This window comes from Muntiacus reevesi, chromosome 17 (genome assembly GCF_963930625.1).
Source record: "Muntiacus reevesi chromosome 17, mMunRee1.1, whole genome shotgun sequence".
Lineage (NCBI taxonomy): Eukaryota > Metazoa > Chordata > Mammalia > Artiodactyla > Cervidae > Muntiacus > Muntiacus reevesi.
The window spans coordinates 57,438,331-57,455,838 of NC_089265.1; the positions used below are offsets into that span (position 1 = coordinate 57,438,331).

At 46.1% G+C, this 17,508-nt stretch overlaps 1 protein-coding gene across 2 annotated transcripts; it reads left to right on the top strand.

The window, feature by feature from the left end:
- The first annotated feature begins 1,960 nt into the window (after nt 1-1,960).
- Nucleotides 1,961-17,291, top strand: POLR1E (RNA polymerase I subunit E). 2 transcript variants are annotated; one of them, XM_065908016.1, is made up of 12 exons: nt 1,961-2,113; nt 2,706-2,809; nt 4,203-4,279; nt 5,581-5,666; nt 7,912-7,970; nt 8,797-8,941; nt 10,080-10,187; nt 10,813-10,909; nt 12,841-12,974; nt 14,928-15,009; nt 15,756-15,887; nt 17,033-17,291. In XM_065908016.1, exons 1-12 carry the CDS (start codon nt 2,038-2,040, stop codon nt 17,190-17,192), a joined length of 1,260 nt encoding a protein of 419 aa, XP_065764088.1. In that variant the 5' UTR covers nt 1,961-2,037; the 3' UTR covers nt 17,193-17,291. The 2 variants fall into 2 exon arrangements, with proteins under 2 accessions (XP_065764088.1, XP_065764089.1); XM_065908017.1 differs by having other exon boundaries at nt 15,776-15,887; nt 17,033-17,169.
- Nucleotides 17,292-17,508: the final 217 nt, after the last annotated feature.

The window sequence follows — 17,508 nt, forward strand, 5'->3', positions numbered from 1 at the left end:
CAGCAGTGAACAAAACAAACAAATCTGTTCATTTTCAAATCTGGAAATATTTGAAAGAAAAACTAAATGATGATGTAGCAGATTCTAATCTAGTGAATAAAATACGAATCCACAAGTCCACACTGATGTAACTAAATAAATAGGAAGTGTGATGAACAGGATATTTACTTAGTCTATATGTACCTGCCCACAAAATACCTATTAATTACAAAGGGAAAACAATACTGTGGAGAAGCCTGGCTGATACCACTTCAGTTAAGTGATCAAAGTTACTATCAGTAGTAATGGGACAAATTGAAATTGTGTGCCAGCTAACGTGATATAATGAGAATAGCATCATATTTGTAACATTCCTGCCAACGATGCACAAACTGAGACTCATAAGTTGGAAACATTAGACAAACCCAGACTGAGAGACAGTCTACAAAATAAGTGCCCTGTAACTGGCTTTCTAAATTTAAAATTCAAAGTCAAAATAAGAGTGAAGAACTATTCTGGGCTGAAGAAAACTACAGAGCTATGATAGCTAAATGCAACATGTGGTTCTGGGTAAGAGCTTTTGCTATAAAAACATTACTGGGACAGTAAATGAACTTAAATGGGGCATGATGATTAGATAATGGTAATGCAACAATGTTAGTTTCCTGATTTTGACATCTGGGTTGTAGTTATTTCTGGTGGCTCAGAGGTAAAGAACCTGCCTGCCAATGCAGGTGATGTGGGTTTGGTCTCTAGGTTGGGAAGATCCCCTGGAAAAGGAAATGGCAACCCATTCTGGGTATTTTTGCCTGGGAAATCCTGTGAACAGAGGAGGCTGTTGAACTACAGTCCGCTGGGGTTGCGAAAGAGTTAGATGCAACTTAGCAACTAAATAATTGTAGCTACTTAGGGATTGTTGTGGTCTATAGGAACTATTACATGGTCTTCAGGGTGATGGACATCAGGTTGATAACGTAGTCTGAAAAGATCAGGGCAAAAATAAGATTCTTTGCACTAGGCCTGTAGTGCTTCAGAAAGTGTGATTGGATAATTAGAGGAGTGACATGTGCTCAGGCAAAGGGAAGCTAGGGTGTTAAAGGTGATTTGGATCATCTTGGAGGTATGTGTCGGGGGGGAAGAGGATGAGTCTGGGAAGAAGGCAATTTGGAGAACAGAGATAATCTGGTTCTTTCCCTTCAACAGTATTTCCCTTTGGGCAAAAGGGGCCTTGGCCCGGGTCATGCTCAAAGCTCCATAGGCCATACTCTGACTCTCATTTTGGTCTAATAACTCCAAATAAGGGATGGAGGGAGAGTTGAATCCATAAGAACAAAGGGACATGCCCATAAGATTGGGTTCCTCCTTCCAGTCCACCCCAGAATCCTTGAGCTTTCTGGGCTTCTCCCCTGGTCCATCCTTGCCGGGTTGATTGAGCCACAGGTGTATGCACGCCTAGGCCCAAGAACTGATCATAGCTGTTTACAGGCTTGTGGACCAAGCACAGGGGTTTAAGGACTGATGTCCAGGTGTGTGGATGGAGGACTTGGAGAAACGCTACTCTCTGCAAGTCACCACATTTAGCTGGAGCTCAAGGATTGCCTATCAGTGAATTCTAAATCTGAACTCGGGCTTTCAGACCCTAGTATTAACAAGACACATTTACACAGTAGTAGAGATAGACAATACCCTACCTAGACTGTGCAGAGGAAGACATCCCACACAACGCAAGGCTCGTAGACGCGAGCACGCTACCAGCACACAAGGTGTAACGCGCTTGCTGAGTGCTGGGCCAATCAGGTTCTGCGCCTTGGAGAAGCCGGCAGGGCGAGGCGGGGACGGAGGCCACGCCCCTTGGGGTGGGGCGAGGGTGGGCGGGGCAGGCGCGCCTAAGGGCTCAGGGTGTCCTGTGGGGCGGAGCCACGCGTCTTCGCGTGCGCGGGGCGGTGCCCGGAGAGACCACGCCTCTTCCGGCCCGCCGCGCTTCCTTCGCGTGTGCCTTAAAAGCACTGCCGGCTGCCGCTGTTTTAACTCCGGGGGATTCGGGCCTGGTGAGGTCAGATGGCGGCGGAGGTGTTTCCAAGTGCGAGATGGCAGTACTGTGGAGAGCCCGACAACAGCCGGAGCGCTCTACTGGGTAAATACTGCGAAGCTGAAGCAGGTTCTCCTGTAACTTCCTCCCCTTCCGTCCCGGTACCGCTACAGCCCTCCACGTCCAACGTCCGTCCAGCCGCATTCCCAGCTGGGCCAAGGCCCCTTATAGGCTCCATTACTCCTTGGGGCTCGGCCAGGGCTCTCCTGCCATCCTGTCTGTCTGTTACTACCTCCCGGGTGGATGAGGACATGCCCGTTACGTCCTCCCCAGGGCTGGGGCTGTATGTATCCAGGACCCCGTCAACCCCTCACCCACCAGGTCTCACACCTGCTCCATTTCCTTCTCTCCTCTGGCCGGGAATTCCCTCAGCCTTTCTAGGTTTGGCCGAGGTCTCCTTAGTCAGCCCCACTCCCGTAGTTATTCCTTCCCGTGGAGGCCCGTCCCCAGGGATCCCCTCACGGCTCCAAGCCCCTCTTCCCACCTGGACCAGGACAGATTTGGGTTAGAACCCGGGCTTCCTTGCTAGCCCCATTCCCGGAGTCGGTCACTTCCTCCCATTGACGATTCATATCCTCCCCACCGTACTCTGTGGATTTTTCTGCTCTCATCTCATTCTTACGCTGTAACCTTACAGTCCAGTTCTCCAATGGGAGGCTGCAGAATCCAGGCAACATGCGCTTTACCTTGTACAAGAGCAACGACTCCACCAACCCCAGGAAGAGGAGTCAGCGGATCCTGGTAAGTGCTGCTGTGGCCAGTCACCGCCCCTGTGCAGGCCTCAGGAGGCCCTCTGGGTGTGGGCTGATGCAGGAAGGAGTGAGAGGAGAAAAGAGGGGGAGTAGCAGGTGAGCCTTTGAAGAGCGTTGCGCCCCAGCAGGCTGCGGTGTGGAGACAGGCCCCATTCAGTGCACCCTTGTGGTGAAGTGATGGCTTTTTATTAATTTGTTCAATCAACAAGCATTTACTGAGTCCCCGGTGTGGCCCTGGACTGTAAGCTGCTAGGGAAATGGCTAAGTCAGACCTGGCCCCACTCTGAGGGAGCTCGTACTATGAAGCAGTGTTTCTCAGCCTCGGCACTATTGACATTCTGCCCCAGATATGTCATTCTTTGTTGTGGGGGTGTCTTGTGCATCACTGGATATTTAGTAGCTTCCCTGGCTCCTGCCCACTAGTGGTGCTTCCTAGTTGTGGCCAACAGAATGGCAGAAATTCCCAGATATCTGCATTCCCTGCTCTCGAGAGGTGAGAACTGGATGTGAGGAAATCATACATAAGTAAACAGCGCTCAGGGTCCCGGGGAGAGAGAGTGCAGAGCAGGGCAGAGTGAGCGGAGTCAGTGAAGGCTCTGCCTTCCAGAATGTCTCCCTGGGGGAGGGTGGATGGGAACTGAACCCTGAAGCATGGAGGCGGGTTTAACAGCTGAGGTTAGTACTGCAGGTGAAGAGGACAGACATGGGGAGAGGGCAGGGCCACTTGGCTCTGATGGAGGGATGAATTCAGCACCTCCATGGCCCTGAGGCGCTTCCTTGGTGACTGGCTCAGTGGTAAAGAATCCACCTGCCAATGCCGAGACGTGGGTTTAGTCCCTGGGTCAGGAAGATCTGGAGAAGGAAATGGCAACCCAATCCAGTATTCTTGCCTGGAAAATTCCATGAGCCTAGTGGGCTACAGTCCATGGGGTTGCAAAAGAGTCGCATACAACTTACTGACTAAACAACAGTAGCAGTGATCCCGAGAGCAAATAAGGAGCAGTCATGATAGAGGTGGGCAGAGAGGTTCAAGAAAGGCTTGGGCTTTAGTGTTGCCTGCAGAATCATTTTGTCGCATGCCTCTAAGCTGTGGAAGCCCAGGGCCCATCTCCAAGTCCTGAGGCGCAGCTCCACCAAGAACTTTTCAGACTAGCTAGAAGCCAGTACTACCTGGGACTTTTCAAAAGTCCTCTTCCCTTTCCACCAGGGACACCCCAGACTCACTTAGAGATAGTGGAACTGGATCGTCTCAGAGAGGCTCTCTTGTCTCATCCACTGCAGTTTGGATTCTAAAGCTTCTGCAAACTCAGAAAAGGGCGTCAAGATGTTTACTGTCTTTCAACATTGGTTGTAATGGAGCCCTTCCTTCCTCTACATTTCAGGCAGCTGAAACAGACAGGCTTTCCTACGTGGGAAACAATTTTGGTACTGGAGCTCTCAAATGCAATACTCTGTGCAGGTACGGATAAAGGAAAGTGATTGTGGGAAGCGGGGATGGTGGTGGTGGTGGCGGCGGTCCTGGCACCGCTGTTCTCTGACTTTATTTTAGCTGCAGCAGGGGAAGTCTAGAGAGGTTTACCAGGTTTCTGTGTTCCCAGACTCAGAGACCTTCACATCAGCATGTAGTCATTCTTGAAATTGAAGAGTGACTTACATTTATTTAATTTCCTAAAACCTCATTCATTTGTAGTTTTTAAATTTTTTTAAAAGTTGAGATGTAATTGACATATAGCATTAGTTTCAAATGTATGATAAAATGATTCAGTGTATGTAATGCTGCAAAATGGTCACAACAGTGTCTGGTTAACATCCATACAGTTAAAATATTTTTTCCTGGGATGAGAACTTTAGAGGCTTACTTTCTTAACGTCTTTCAAATATACAATGCAGTATTATAGTCACTGTGCTGAACATTATACCTCCAGGACTTACTTATTTTATAACTGGAAGTTTGTGCCTTTTGACCTTCGTTAGTTTTGACCACATCATTAACTTGAAATATTCTCTGTTTATAATAATCTTGTTCCTAAAAGGCAGCCGTCACCATTATTTTGGGATGTGTGATCAACACACCAAAGTTTGCCAGGAGTCTGCCTTGGAAGTAACTACAAGAAAAGGGTTTGGTAGTGTCCAAGGGTCCAGAATTTCTGTCTAGTTCTGGAAAGATTACTACTGACTTTGGGCAACTCTGCCGTTTACTGACCTCTGGTTTACCTCTTGGTACAATGAAGATTGTTCAGCCTAAACAGTCTCACGGTCAGGCGTTGCATAATGCAGTGTCCCTGTGAAGATATCCATCCATGAACCACAACCAAGGCCCTTTCAGAGTCATCTCCCCCCTCCCCCGCCCCAGCAGCTGATAGAGCTCCGATGACTGTGTTTGTGCTTGAAACTTTTATCTTCTCTTTACAAAGATTTTCTGGTTTAAACTGGTCTTCTCGTAATTACCAAAGTTTTGTCTTTGCCTGCATAGAATTTACACATGGGGTAAATTCTAGTGTAGTTCTAGATTGTTATATCCCAGAAGGTTTTACCACTACATCAGTGACCCCAAATGTGATTGGCTGTGAGAATCACCTGGTGACTTCGCTGCTACCCTCCCCCTTTCTCCCCTCATTTCCCTCTGCTTGCAGAGAATATCTGCTGTGGGGGATTATTGTTACTCATGAGTAAGTGGTGCCTTTTAGGCAGAAACAAGGAGATTGTATAAACAATACCTTTTGAATGTTCCATTGTCACTGATATTCCTTCTTTATTCAGGCACTTTGTGGGAATTTTGAACAAGACTTCTGGCCAGATGGAAGTATATGATGCTGAATTGTTCAATATGCAGCCACTGTTTTCAGGTAGGTTCTAGTTATGAAGGCTCAAGGAAAGGCTGAATATTTTAGGTTTGCTGGATATATCAGTTTGACTTGTAAACTACATTTTGTAGCTGTTTTTTAAAGGTTTTCTTTTTCTTCATTTGACAAAGTTTTAAAAGTGCTTTTACTCAGCAAATATTTATTGATGACCTACTATGCCCCAAGCACAAGTTAGGGTCTGTGAATATAGCAAAACACACAGATTCTGTCCCTACAATGTTTACAGACTGAAGATCAAAATCTAATCTTAGTTTAAGCAAGTTGAGCAATGATCAGAGCAGGGTAATGGAGGGCATGTCTGATACTCTTTTTTATCGAGGCCCTTTCTTAATTTTTAATGGTTCTAGTTGGGGTAGAGGTTTTAGAATCTCTGGTAGGTTGTAGAAGTTGCTTATAGGTTGGACAGTTACATTCAGGTTGATGCAAAGTCTCTACGCTTTTTTTTTTTTTAATTTTTAAATTAAAAAAAATTTTTTTTTTCTACACTTTGTAATTTGGGAAGAGATCTATTTTTTTTCTAACCCACTGGGAGAAGTTGCAATACCTCTCTCCTCTGGCATTTTAGAATGTATTGGGCTAGAGTGGGATCTTTGAAAATGATAGATAAGATGGTCAAACTCAAGGGGCTCCTGTTTCTAAATCTTAAATACTGAGAACCATGGTTGGGGAGGGAATTAAATAAGGATTATTAGGATCATTGTGAATCTGCTTGATACCTTCAGAGGCATTAGTTCTAATAACTTCATTCTGGCAAAGCAGTGGTCTCAGCCTTTCTGAGAATCTTGTAAAGAACCAGAAGTACTTCTGAGAAACATACATAATATACAAAAAATATAAGATTTTGCATATAATTTTAAAGGGCTCTTGCATCCCAAAGGTCATCTGTGAATTTCCTAGAGGTCCATAGTCTCTAGATGAAGAATTCCCTGCTTTGCAAACAAATAAAACAACATATAAATTATCCTCCAAATGCTCTTCTAACTTCTAATGAACAAAGAAAATTGTTCATTAATTTGTTATTTAAACACATTTGTAAATATTGGTTAATTCTAACCAGCATATATAAAAAATACGCACACATTTATTGGGTTCTTACCATGCTCTGGGCACTGTTCTAAGTACTTTCAATGCATGATATCGCTCTCTTCACTTTTTTTTTTTTTAATCAATGATGAACCTGGGACAGAAGTTAAATGACTTTGGCAGAAACATACTGCTGTTATATGTAAGAGACTTGGGATTTAAATGCAAGCAAAGTCACTTCAGAGCTTATGCTCCTATCCACTAGATTATTCCTCCTTATGTGAATACTCTGTGGGAGATCAGAGAGCTTCATGTAAAATAATACATACCTCATGTTTATGCCTGCTTTTAAGTCTTAAAATTAAAAAAAATTTTTTTTTATTGAAGCATAGTTGATTTCTAGTATTTTGTTAGTTTCAGGTGTATGGCATATGATTTTTTTTTTTTGGCAGATGGCATTCCAGTATAGATTATTACAAGCTATTGGGTACAATTCTCTGTGCTGTCCAGTAAATACATGTTGCTTATCTATCTTATGTATAGGAGTTTATATCTATTAATCCCGTACTCCTAATTTGTACCTCCCTCACATCCAGGGACTCGTTGGCTCAGATCATGTGCCAGGCTGTGGAGTGGAGAGCCCATGCAAACCTTCCTTTCCTTTCACATCCCTTTGGCGGGGGGGGGGGGGGGCAGTGGTGGGGTTCCCAACCCTATTACCTGGTTACCTGGAAATTGTTCTTCTGCCCGTCTCCAGTTAGTTTTCCATGAGAACTGTTCCACTTATAAATGTATTTTTGATGTATTTGTCAGCAGGAGGTGAGCCCCATGTCCTCCTCCTCCTCGGCCTTCCTGATCCCTCCTCCTTATCTCTTTTACAAGAAGGGCAAAACTATATACTGGAAAGAGTAGGGGACTTAGTTTCTAATCCCATCTCTGCATTGCCTGGGGCAGGTCATTTCACTTTGGAGGCCTCATGTTTCCCTGGATCCCTTCACTTGATTCCGTAGTTTATTCTCCAGATCCTCTATCTGTGTGCTGAAATATTGAATGTTCACAGTACACATGCATGTTAAGCTCTGGGAAGTCCTGTAATAGAGAAATCTGGTTTTCTTAGATTAACTGTTAACCAAATATTAAACACTCTTACTGTCTGCAGGCAAACTTAACAATTTGCGTTTTCTCTTTGCTTTATGTTTTGTAGATGAATCAGTTGAGAGTGAATCAACACTGGAGAGTCAAGCCAAATCGTTCAGAGAAAAGGTAAGTGTGACGGAACTAAGATGTGAGGCTAAAGTGAGTTCCTTCCAGGCCTTGAATTTCTCCAGCAGTAATATAAAAATGCACGGTTCTCCCTGGGCGCTCCCAGTTCATTCAGTCTGTGGCTCTCTGGAGAGCTCCTACCTGCAGAGGCCTCTGTGACCTCACAGAGAGCAGATGCCCTATCTGGGGCAGCTGTGCATGGCTCTGTGCCAGCCTCTGGGACTGGTTCTCTGCTGGGCTGTCACTGCAGGTGTAGCATAGCACTTATTCTCAGGATTTAATCCAAGTTTGAGAAAATACTGGTTGTAGCCTGGAAACTTCACATCAAGACAAAGTAAACTTTAGGATTGTCAGTGTAGCTTCCTACAGGCTCATCTCATCCTAGGATGGCAGACTGATCAGATCTTCAGGGCTGCCTGCAGCACTATTGAGAAGGGTGTGAGGCTGTCTGCAGGCTCAGAGGGGGAATGAGTGATCTGTTAGCAGTGTCTGTTGTGGGTGTAGGATCGGAAAACGGTGAGCCGTGTGCCGGTGAGCCGTGTGCCCCAGACTTACTGACCCTAATTCTAGTCAAGCCTTTTCATTTTATAGATGGAAACACTGTTGATTTATACATAGCTCATTATAGTTTATAAAACAAGCACCTCAGATCTCTTAGTATCTTTTGGCTCTTACAACAAGCCTCTGAGGTAGTTAGGTATGAGTCAGCCCAGTTTACCGGTGTGACGTTGACGGGCTCAGAGAAGCTGAGAGTTCCCCGTAGTCACACAGGTAGGAGTGGCGGTGCTCAGCCTGTCTCCAGTGACCAGATTTGTCTTTGGCACAGATGGATTCTTGCATTGAAGCCTTTGGTACCACCAAACAGAAGCGAGCTCTGAACTCCAGGAGAATGAACAAAGTTGGCAGCGAATCTTTGAACCGCGCAGTGGCTAAAGCCGCAGAGAATATAATTGATACAAAGGGTGTGACTGGTAAGCAGCTGAAACTTGGGGTTAGAGGCTGCTCCTCGAGACAGCTGCCCCTTCTCTTGGGGTCCTTTTCCTGCCTCACAGATGGACATGATGGGAGTTAGGGCTGTATTCCTTTCTGCCTCTCCCTGAAGGCCTTCTTCGGAATAGACTCTGGAATTGTAAGAAACAGCTGACATGGTCTGCCTTCTGTGAGCTCAGTCGAGTAGTTTTTCTATTAAAATGGAATTTTAGGAAATTTTAGAAAACCTTTCCATACCCTATGATTATATAAATATTTTTGTATATTTTCTTTCACTACTTTCACAGTTTTACTTTTTACATTTACATTTTAATGACCTTTTTTTTTGGTCTATGGTACAAACCTCATTTTATCTTTTCCAAATGATTAGCGAGTTGTCCTCAACTTCATCTTTTCCTTGTGTAAAAAATGATTTAAAAAGTCATCTTTATCATTTTACCACATTCTTAATTGGGTTCTGTCTCAGCATTCTGACTGGCTATTCGTGTAGCAGCATACGGTCCTTCTAATTCCAGTAGCTTCACCATCCAGTTTATTGTCTGATGGGGCAACTTCATCCTTATTATTCTCAAATGTACGCTCTTGTAGCGTACTTTTTCTTCCAGATGATCTTAAGAATTATTTTGTCAAATTCCCTCAAAATCCATCTGGGATTAATATGGGGAAAATCATCATCTTTATAATACTATGTTTTCCCATTTAGAAACGTAGAGATATGTCTCCATATGGTCAAAGATACAGTTTAATGTCTTAAGTAAATTTTTCAATTTTTTTATTCAGTTTATTCTCAGCTATTAACAGTAAACTTAATAGCTGGAGACATTTAAAAAGAAAAAAAATTCACCCATTTTCCTATCGTTCTACAAGACCAGCTGTTACAGTTTTCCAATGTTTTCCTCTCTCTTCTTATCTGGGTGCATCCTTAATTCAGATGTGGTTATTCCTGTATGATAGTTACAGTTTTATAATTTGATCTTTCTCTTTCACTCACAACACGTGAGGTTCAGATGAGGGGTTTCTGGGCCGATGATAATCTCGAGTGTCCAGGTTGCAGAGAGGGTTGGGGAACCCAAAGCTGAGCAGGGTGACACTGACGCTGACTCTTCCTTTATTGAAAAGCCCTGGTCAGTGACGCCCTCCACGATGACTTGCAGGATGACTCTATCTATCTTCCTCCCTGCCACACCGATGCAGCCAAGCCTGAAGACGTGTATAAGTTTGAAGACCGTATCCTTCTTGCAGCAGAAACGCCACTTCATTTCCCAAGTAGGGGTGTGCGCACAGCAGTGCCATGGCCAGGCTCTCTAAGGATGTTGGTGGTCCTGTGATGCTCACAAAAGCTCGCCCCAGATGCTTGCTGTTGCCCCAGCACTGTTGCTGGGCTTCCCCAGTAATAATTCCCCAGTGAGGCTTCCCCAGTAGCTGAGGACATACGGCACCCCCAGCCTGTGAGTCAAACCCATCCCTCAGCAAAGTACCCGCAGCTCGGCTCAGCGGGTGGGGCTGACCCTCCACAAAGAGTCAAAATATGACTTTTAAGTTGGCCAGTACCCAAAGTCTAGGACAGGCTGATTTTGTAAAAGGAAAGGTTAGAATGTAGAGTTTCCATGCTTGTGATTCTACTCAGATGGAAGATGCCTGCAGCAGCTTTGTGATAAGACAGAAAAGTCCAGGCAGACCATGAGCTCTGGGCTGGGAGTCGGGAGAACTGAGTCCCGAAAACTCTGCCCAAGCAGACTGTGTTATCACCCCCTCTCAGCCCGTTTTCCTGTTTCTAAGCTGAGGCTGTTACAACATGATCTAGCTGGTTGATGTCTCCACTTTGGTTGGGCTTTTCTTGACCTGTAGCTAGTTCTTTCCCCTGTGGAGTATGACGCTCTGCAGAGCCCATCTGAAGCTTTCAGGAATGTCACCTCAGAAGAAATACTGAAGATGATTGAAGAGAACAGGTACCCCACTTGGGCGGATGGAGAGTCTGGGTTGTGGTGTTGGGACACACACTTCATGGAGTCAGACATGAAGGAGACCTCGGGTCAGTGAGGACGTATGTCTTTCAGCATTTGGACATGAATGAGCTCGTGTTTCTTCCAGTGTTCAGATTCCTAGGCCTGTTGCCCCAAGGCTGTGGGTGGCATTCAAGGGAGAGCGTTGGCCTCTGAGTGCAGGGGTCGTGTGGCCGGGCAGAGGGTGGTGAGGCCTTGTAGGCTGGGGCTGAGCACTGGGGCTGACCTGTATTCCCCCCACAGTGTTACACCAGGTCCAGGGGCTGGCCTGGGAGTAGGTGCCTGCTGAGGTGATAGTTTATCTGTGGTGATGTGTTGAGTGAGCTTTTCTGAAGTTGAATTATATATATTATTTGTTTACTGGTTTTTATTGTCTATATTTTTGGCTGTGCTGGGGCTTCGCTGCTGCGCAGGCTTTCTCTGGATGTGGTGAGCAGGGTCTCACCTAGTTGCGGTGCTCGGGTTTCTTATTGCCGTGACCTCTCTTGTTGCAGAGCAGGGCTCTCGGGCGCCCAGGCTTCAGAAGTTGCTGCACGGTAGCTGTGATGCACGGGCTTAGTTGCCCCGGGGCATGGGGGATCCTCCCAGACCAGGGATCAAACCAGTGTCCCTTGTATAGCAAGATGCATTCTTTTTTCTTTTTCCATTTCTTCCTTCTCTTTTCTTTTTTAATTATTTATTTTTTTGTTGTGCTGGGTCTTCACTGTGGCATGTGGGATCTCATTCCCTGACCAGGGATCGAACCTGAGTTCCCTGCATTAGGGAATCTTAGCCAGTGGACCACCAGGGAAGTCCCGCAAGATGGATTCTTAACCAGTGGACAATCAAGGAAGCCCTGAATTATGTTCTTTAAATATAGTGTGTTTTAAATAATTCAGAGGTGATTGCCTCTAATCCCCTCCCCCTTTTTTTGGCTTTTAAAACAGCTTTTCTTTTATGATGGTAGTGGGGGGTTTTTTTGCTTTTGAGTTTTTCTTTTAATAATTTTATCTTGAAAAAATGTTGTCAACCCTAGGTTGGTTTCCTAGATATTTGTTTGGAAATTTTACTGGTCAGTGAAATCCAAAGTCTTAGAAAATAAGTTTTTTTCCGCCCTCTCTCTAAAGATCCATTTCCAAAAAAAGCTTCATTGCTGGTTCTTTGTTGTCCTAATATGCTTGTGGCTCAGGGCCAGGTACTGGAATGAAGTCTGGGCTGGGAGTCTGGAGAACTGAGTCCCCATCTGCCTGATGGACTATGTGGTCTTCCCCTCTCTGAGCCTTAGTTTTCCCATCTGTACAAGGAGGCTGCCATGAGATGACCTTGAGCTTTTTATGGCTGCGATTCCATGCTCGTGATAGTGGTAGAACAACAGTATGTAAAAATAACAGCCAGCACTGATGGGACTCTTTCCTATGCCAAGCGCCACTTTAATTGTATTGTCTCATTTACTCCACAAAAATCCACAGGGTGAGGGTACTTAATTTAGAGGTAAAGAAACTTTAGAGGAGATGTTCAGAAACTTGCCAAAGCCACTGCATGGCAGAGAGGGGATTCAGACCCAGGCAGTTGAGCGCCCGTGCGCCAGACCACCACATCAGGATTGGGCAGCTATGGCCGGAGTGCTGAGCCTTGGACACCGCCTGTGAATAAAGTTTTACTGGAACACAGCTTCAGTCATTCATTTGTGTGTTAATCAGCGGCTGCCTTTGCTCCGCAGTGCCAGTGAGCATTTGCTCACGAAACGTGTCTTTACTGTCTAGACCTTTACTCCCCCTGCACTAAAGTCATGCTCCTCCTATTATAAGGAGCTGGTGGGATGGCCCTTCCTATAGCGGGTGTGGGGGGTGCCTACTGGCTGGTCTTACACATTTCCCCTTTTCTCTCCCTTGCTGTAGTCACTGCTCCTCTGTCATAGAAGCGTTGAAGTCTTTGCCATCAAATGAGGAGAGCCGAGACCGCCAGGCGCGGTGCATTTGGTACCTGGACACCCTCATCAGATTTCGAGCACAGAAGGTGATTAAGCGGAAAAGTAAGTCCGTGATAGACTTTTGTTTTTAATTGAAATACAGTCGATTTACAATGTGTTTGTTTCAAGTATGCAACAAAGTGATTCAGTTACATGTGTATTTATACATATATATATTCTTTACAGATTTTTTTCCATTATAGACTATTACTGTATATAGTTCCTTGTGCTATACTGTAGGTCCTTGTTATTTTATATATAGCAGTGTGTATCTGTTAGTCCCAAACTCCTAATTTATCCCTCCCTCCCTTGCTTTTCCCCTTTGGTGACCATACGTTTATTTTCTATGTCGAGTCTGATTTGTATAATTTTCTTTAGATTCCACATAAAAGTGATATTATATTTGTCTCTCTCTATCTGACTTTACTCATGATAATCTCTAGGTCCATCCATGTTGCTGCAAAGGGCATCATTTCATACTTTTTGACGGCTGAGTAATATTCCAGAGAAATGTACATACTACATCTTTATCCGTTCATCTGTTGATGGACATTTAGGTTGCTTCTGTGCCTTGGCTATTGTAAGCAGGGCTACAATGAACATTGGGGTTTATATATCATGATAGGCATTTTATTCTAGTTATTTCCGGTGTGTTATCTGTCTATAATTATTAGACTAGCTCTAGTGAGAGAAGAAATGGACATGTCTTTCCAGGTCTTCATTTATAAGTGTGTAACAGTGGGGTACTGCTGATGTTCTGAGGGGACTCGCCAAGCTCTTTCCTCTGAAAATAGGGTCGAGTTGGGTTATATGATTGCTCAGAGCTAACATTCACTGCTTCTGTTCTGTGTTCGGTAAAGTCTAACATCCAGTCCGATCAAGTGAATGTTCCAGGGGATGGTTAGAAATAGCTGTATGGGGAGAAAAGTTGGCCTTGCTTGTGAAGGCCTGTCCATGCTGTTGGGTCAGCTCCTTCTGGCTCAGAGGGAAGTCAGTTTCTGCTGGTAACCCGTGTCACCTGTCACCGGGGCATGGGTGTCTGCTAGACACTCAGAGCCACCCAGAGTTGGAAATCCAGAGAGACACCTGTGATTGGAGGCCTAAGGTGTGTCCAGTCGTGTTACTGTGACTGGGCACCTGGGGTCTTGGAACACCTCGTTCCGCCATGCTTCACAGATACCACGGTCTTTACAAATTGGAGGTTTGCAGCAACCCTGGGTTGACCAAGTCAGCACCATTTTCCCAACAGTCTGCTTACTTTGTGTCTATGTGTCATGTCCCACTGTGAATATTTTCAACTTTTACATTGTTATATTTATTATGATAGTCTATGATCAGTGATCTTTGATGTCACTGCTACAACACAGTGAAGGTTCAGATGATGGCTAGCAACTTATTAGCAGTAAGGTATCTTTTAATTGAAGGATGGACATTGGTTTTTAATTTTTTTTTTTTTTGGTTTTTAATTTTTAATTAATTATTGGACAATTTAAAAAAAAAACGTGATACGCCTGCACACTTAGGAGACTCCAGTGTACTGTAAGCCTAACTTCCAGGCATTGGGAAACCCAGGCAGTTCATGTGACTTGCTTGATTGTGGTGGTCTCTAACCAAACGTGCATAACTCTGAGCTGTGCCTGCTCTCATGTTTTTCAGAATCTGCGTAATTCTTGTTTCACATTCCAGTCTCCCCTCCTTTCCCTCTCCCTGAGCTTCCTCCAGTCTGTTTCGCTTTCTAACATCTTTGAATCATGTGTCTCTAGGCCTCACTGGAGTCTGGTTTTCTTGCTTGTCACTGCCCCGTCGTGAACATCTCTTGCGCACATATGGTCTGCAGGCGAAACACACCTGAGCCTGTGTTGATTTGTGGCTGTTCTGTTTCGTGGGCCCCTTTTTTGTCTTCCTGCATGCCTGTTTAGTCCAGGGGCCGGCTGTTATCCTTGTCTCCCAGCTCATAGGTGAGGCATGGCCTGAGAGTTTTGAAAGAAAATGATCAAACTCCACTTTGTCTTGTAGGTGCCCTGGGACCTGGAGTCCCCCACATCATCAACACCAAACTACTAAAGCAATTCACCTGCCTGACCTACAACAACGGCAGGTCAGGGGGCTTGACTTCTTGGCGTTTGCCTATAAAGGAGAGAGCAGGATTGCGGGGGCGGGGGGCTTGGATCGCTGTCCATGCTCAGAGACACTGCTGAGGTGGGCACCGCTGCTTGGCGGGGTCTTGGGTGAGTGAGTTAGGCAGCACTGTAGAGCAGACGGTCCCTCTGGGAGAAGTTCACACTAAGGCTCTGGGAAGTCCTGCAGCAAAGACCATCCCAGACACTTTCTCCAGGGACGCCCTCCCAGTCTCCCCAGAACCAGTGCTGTGTGGGGAGGTGGTGATGCAGGCAGGGGCAGGCCAGGGGGGCGACTTTGGGCAAAGCTCCCTAAGCAGCACACCTGGGCTTCCTTCCTGCTGTTTGCTTGCCGTGTGTGTCCTGCTCGGACTGCTTGAAGATTCATGGGCAGCCAGGTGTGGAATGACTGTTTCCCCAGCAGCCCTGCTGAGCAGGCTGGGAGGACGGGGATGGTCTGTGCCAGTGCAGGCTCCAGCTGTGCCCGGGGAAGGTGGAGATGCAACCTTTTTGTCCTCCCTGGAGGGACACTGGGATTGGCTCCACCGTGTGTGAAGGCTAGGGCAGAGCAACAAGACGAGGGGTGTTGCTCAGATTCCTTTTCCTCTCCCCGAGATGAGAAGACAGTTGAATGCATATGGGAATAGGCTTGGATGTTTTTCCTTTCCTTTTGGAGAAATCATCTTGGAGTTTAATTTTGTCTCTCTTTTTCTACCACTGATTGCAGTTTGCGGAACTTAATTTCAGACTCTATGAAGGCAAAGGTCACCGCCTATGTGATCGTGCTGGCCTTGCACATCAACAGCTTCCAGATTGACCTGACGATGTTACAGAGGGACCTGAAGCTCAGTGAGAAAAGGTGAGCAGGACAGAAGAGAAAGCTCTCCTAGGGAGCCTTGATGTAGTTCTGGTACTGCCAGACAGCATGAGACACTATCAAGGGACCTGGGGACAATCTTCAGATGAATGAATGATTGACTGAATGGATGGGCAGCCAGACATTACTGTGTCTTCACTATGCTAGGCACAGTGTCAAATCTGCCATGATCTCCCAGTGATTTCTCTTAAGAATCAGTGGAAGAATCTTTGGTTCAGAGAAAGCAGTGACTTTCCCAGGGTCACCCAGTCAAGGGGAATAGTTGGGCTTCAGACCTGAGCCTTCCGTTCCCTTGTAACCGAGCAGCCTCCAGTCTCCAAGTTGCTGTCCCTGGAAAGAGGGATTCTGTATGACTCTGATGGGGTAACCTGGGGGTGGAGGTTGCATAAGAGAACCCCAGTTTCAGCTTAGCAGAGAGCACTCTCAGAGTCAGATGGAGGGAGCTGCCAGGGGAGGTGTCTAAGGCGAGGCAGGGTGGGAGTTTGGCAGGGCTGCCACATTCGCGCTTCTCTGACCGGACTGGGAAGGTTGGCGGAAGTGGCGGCGTTTGCAGGCCCCTTCTAGCCTTGGTAGAAGGGGTTCAGACTGAGTAGGGAGCACAGCCTCCGGGGCGCTAAACCGCAGGGTGTGTTGGCCTCTGTCAGTGATTAAGGAGCATCTGACATCCAAGGACCCTGGTGGTGGTCCAAGAGCGCCTCGAAAAACACGTTCATCTGGACTCTTCCTGCAGTCCGGAGCGGGATTATTCTGAGGGCCGTCCACACATGGCCTTCTCACGGATAGTGAGGTTGACCATACAACAGAAATAGATTCTTGGAGCCTGTAAAATTCTGTTAAGTGCTTGATCCTTGTTATAGGAAGTACACAGTTTATCGATAAATAGGAGCCAGATAACCTGGTTTTCTATCACGTGTATAGGCATTTTCTAACCGCTGCACATTGACACGGGAGTCTGATGGCTCTCGGCGATCTTGTCGGCCTCTGCTGGGAGCTTTGCTCCTGTGTCCACCTCTGGGATTCTGTCTTTGAGGCATGGAGCACAAATGTGCCTCCCGCTCCTGCCTGCCAAGCTTCCCGGAGCATCGCATTGAGGAGACTCTCCCTTGTTTTGTGTGTTTGTTCCTTAGGATGATGGAGATAGCTAAAGCCATGAGGCTGAAGATCTCCAAAAGAAAGGTTTCCCTGGCAGCAGGCGGGGAGGAGGAGCACAGACTGGGCACTCTGTCCATCCCGCTGCCTCCAGCCCAGACCTTGGACCGTCAGTCAAAGCGAAGGAAAATCACCTAGAGGTGTGCTTTCCAGACACAACATCTTGGCCATTCCTTGTATTCATTTGCATTTTTATTTTTAAAGAAAGAGGATTAAAGAAGAAGCCTTGCTTTGGCATGGGTATGAAGCCAGACGCCAGCCCCTCAGTTGTGCTGGTCTGAAGCGGAGACATAAAGCAAGGCGCTGTTGGACTCCACCTGTCTGCTTTGGTGTCGCCATGACTATAAATGGCAGATGGTTCGTGTGTGGGATGTGGGAGGGTCGGAGGCAAAAGATCTCACAGGCTGAACCGTGGGCCACATCTAATGGATAAAGGCTAACATTAAGAGAAGTG

What these genes read in the sequence shown, in the direction of transcription:
- POLR1E (XM_065908016.1), top strand. Translation starts at nt 2,038, where the DNA reads ATGGCGGCGGAGGTGTTTCCAAGTGCGAGATGGCAGTACTGTGGAGAG. An exon ending in CCAAATCGTTCAGAGAAAAG is followed by an intron (nt 7,971 to 8,796) that starts GTAAGTGTGACG and finishes TCTTTGGCACAG; the next exon opens with ATGGATTCTTGCATTGAAGC. An exon ending in CTGACCTACAACAACGGCAG is followed by an intron (nt 15,010 to 15,755) that starts GTCAGGGGGCTT and finishes CACTGATTGCAG; the next exon opens with TTTGCGGAACTTAATTTCAG.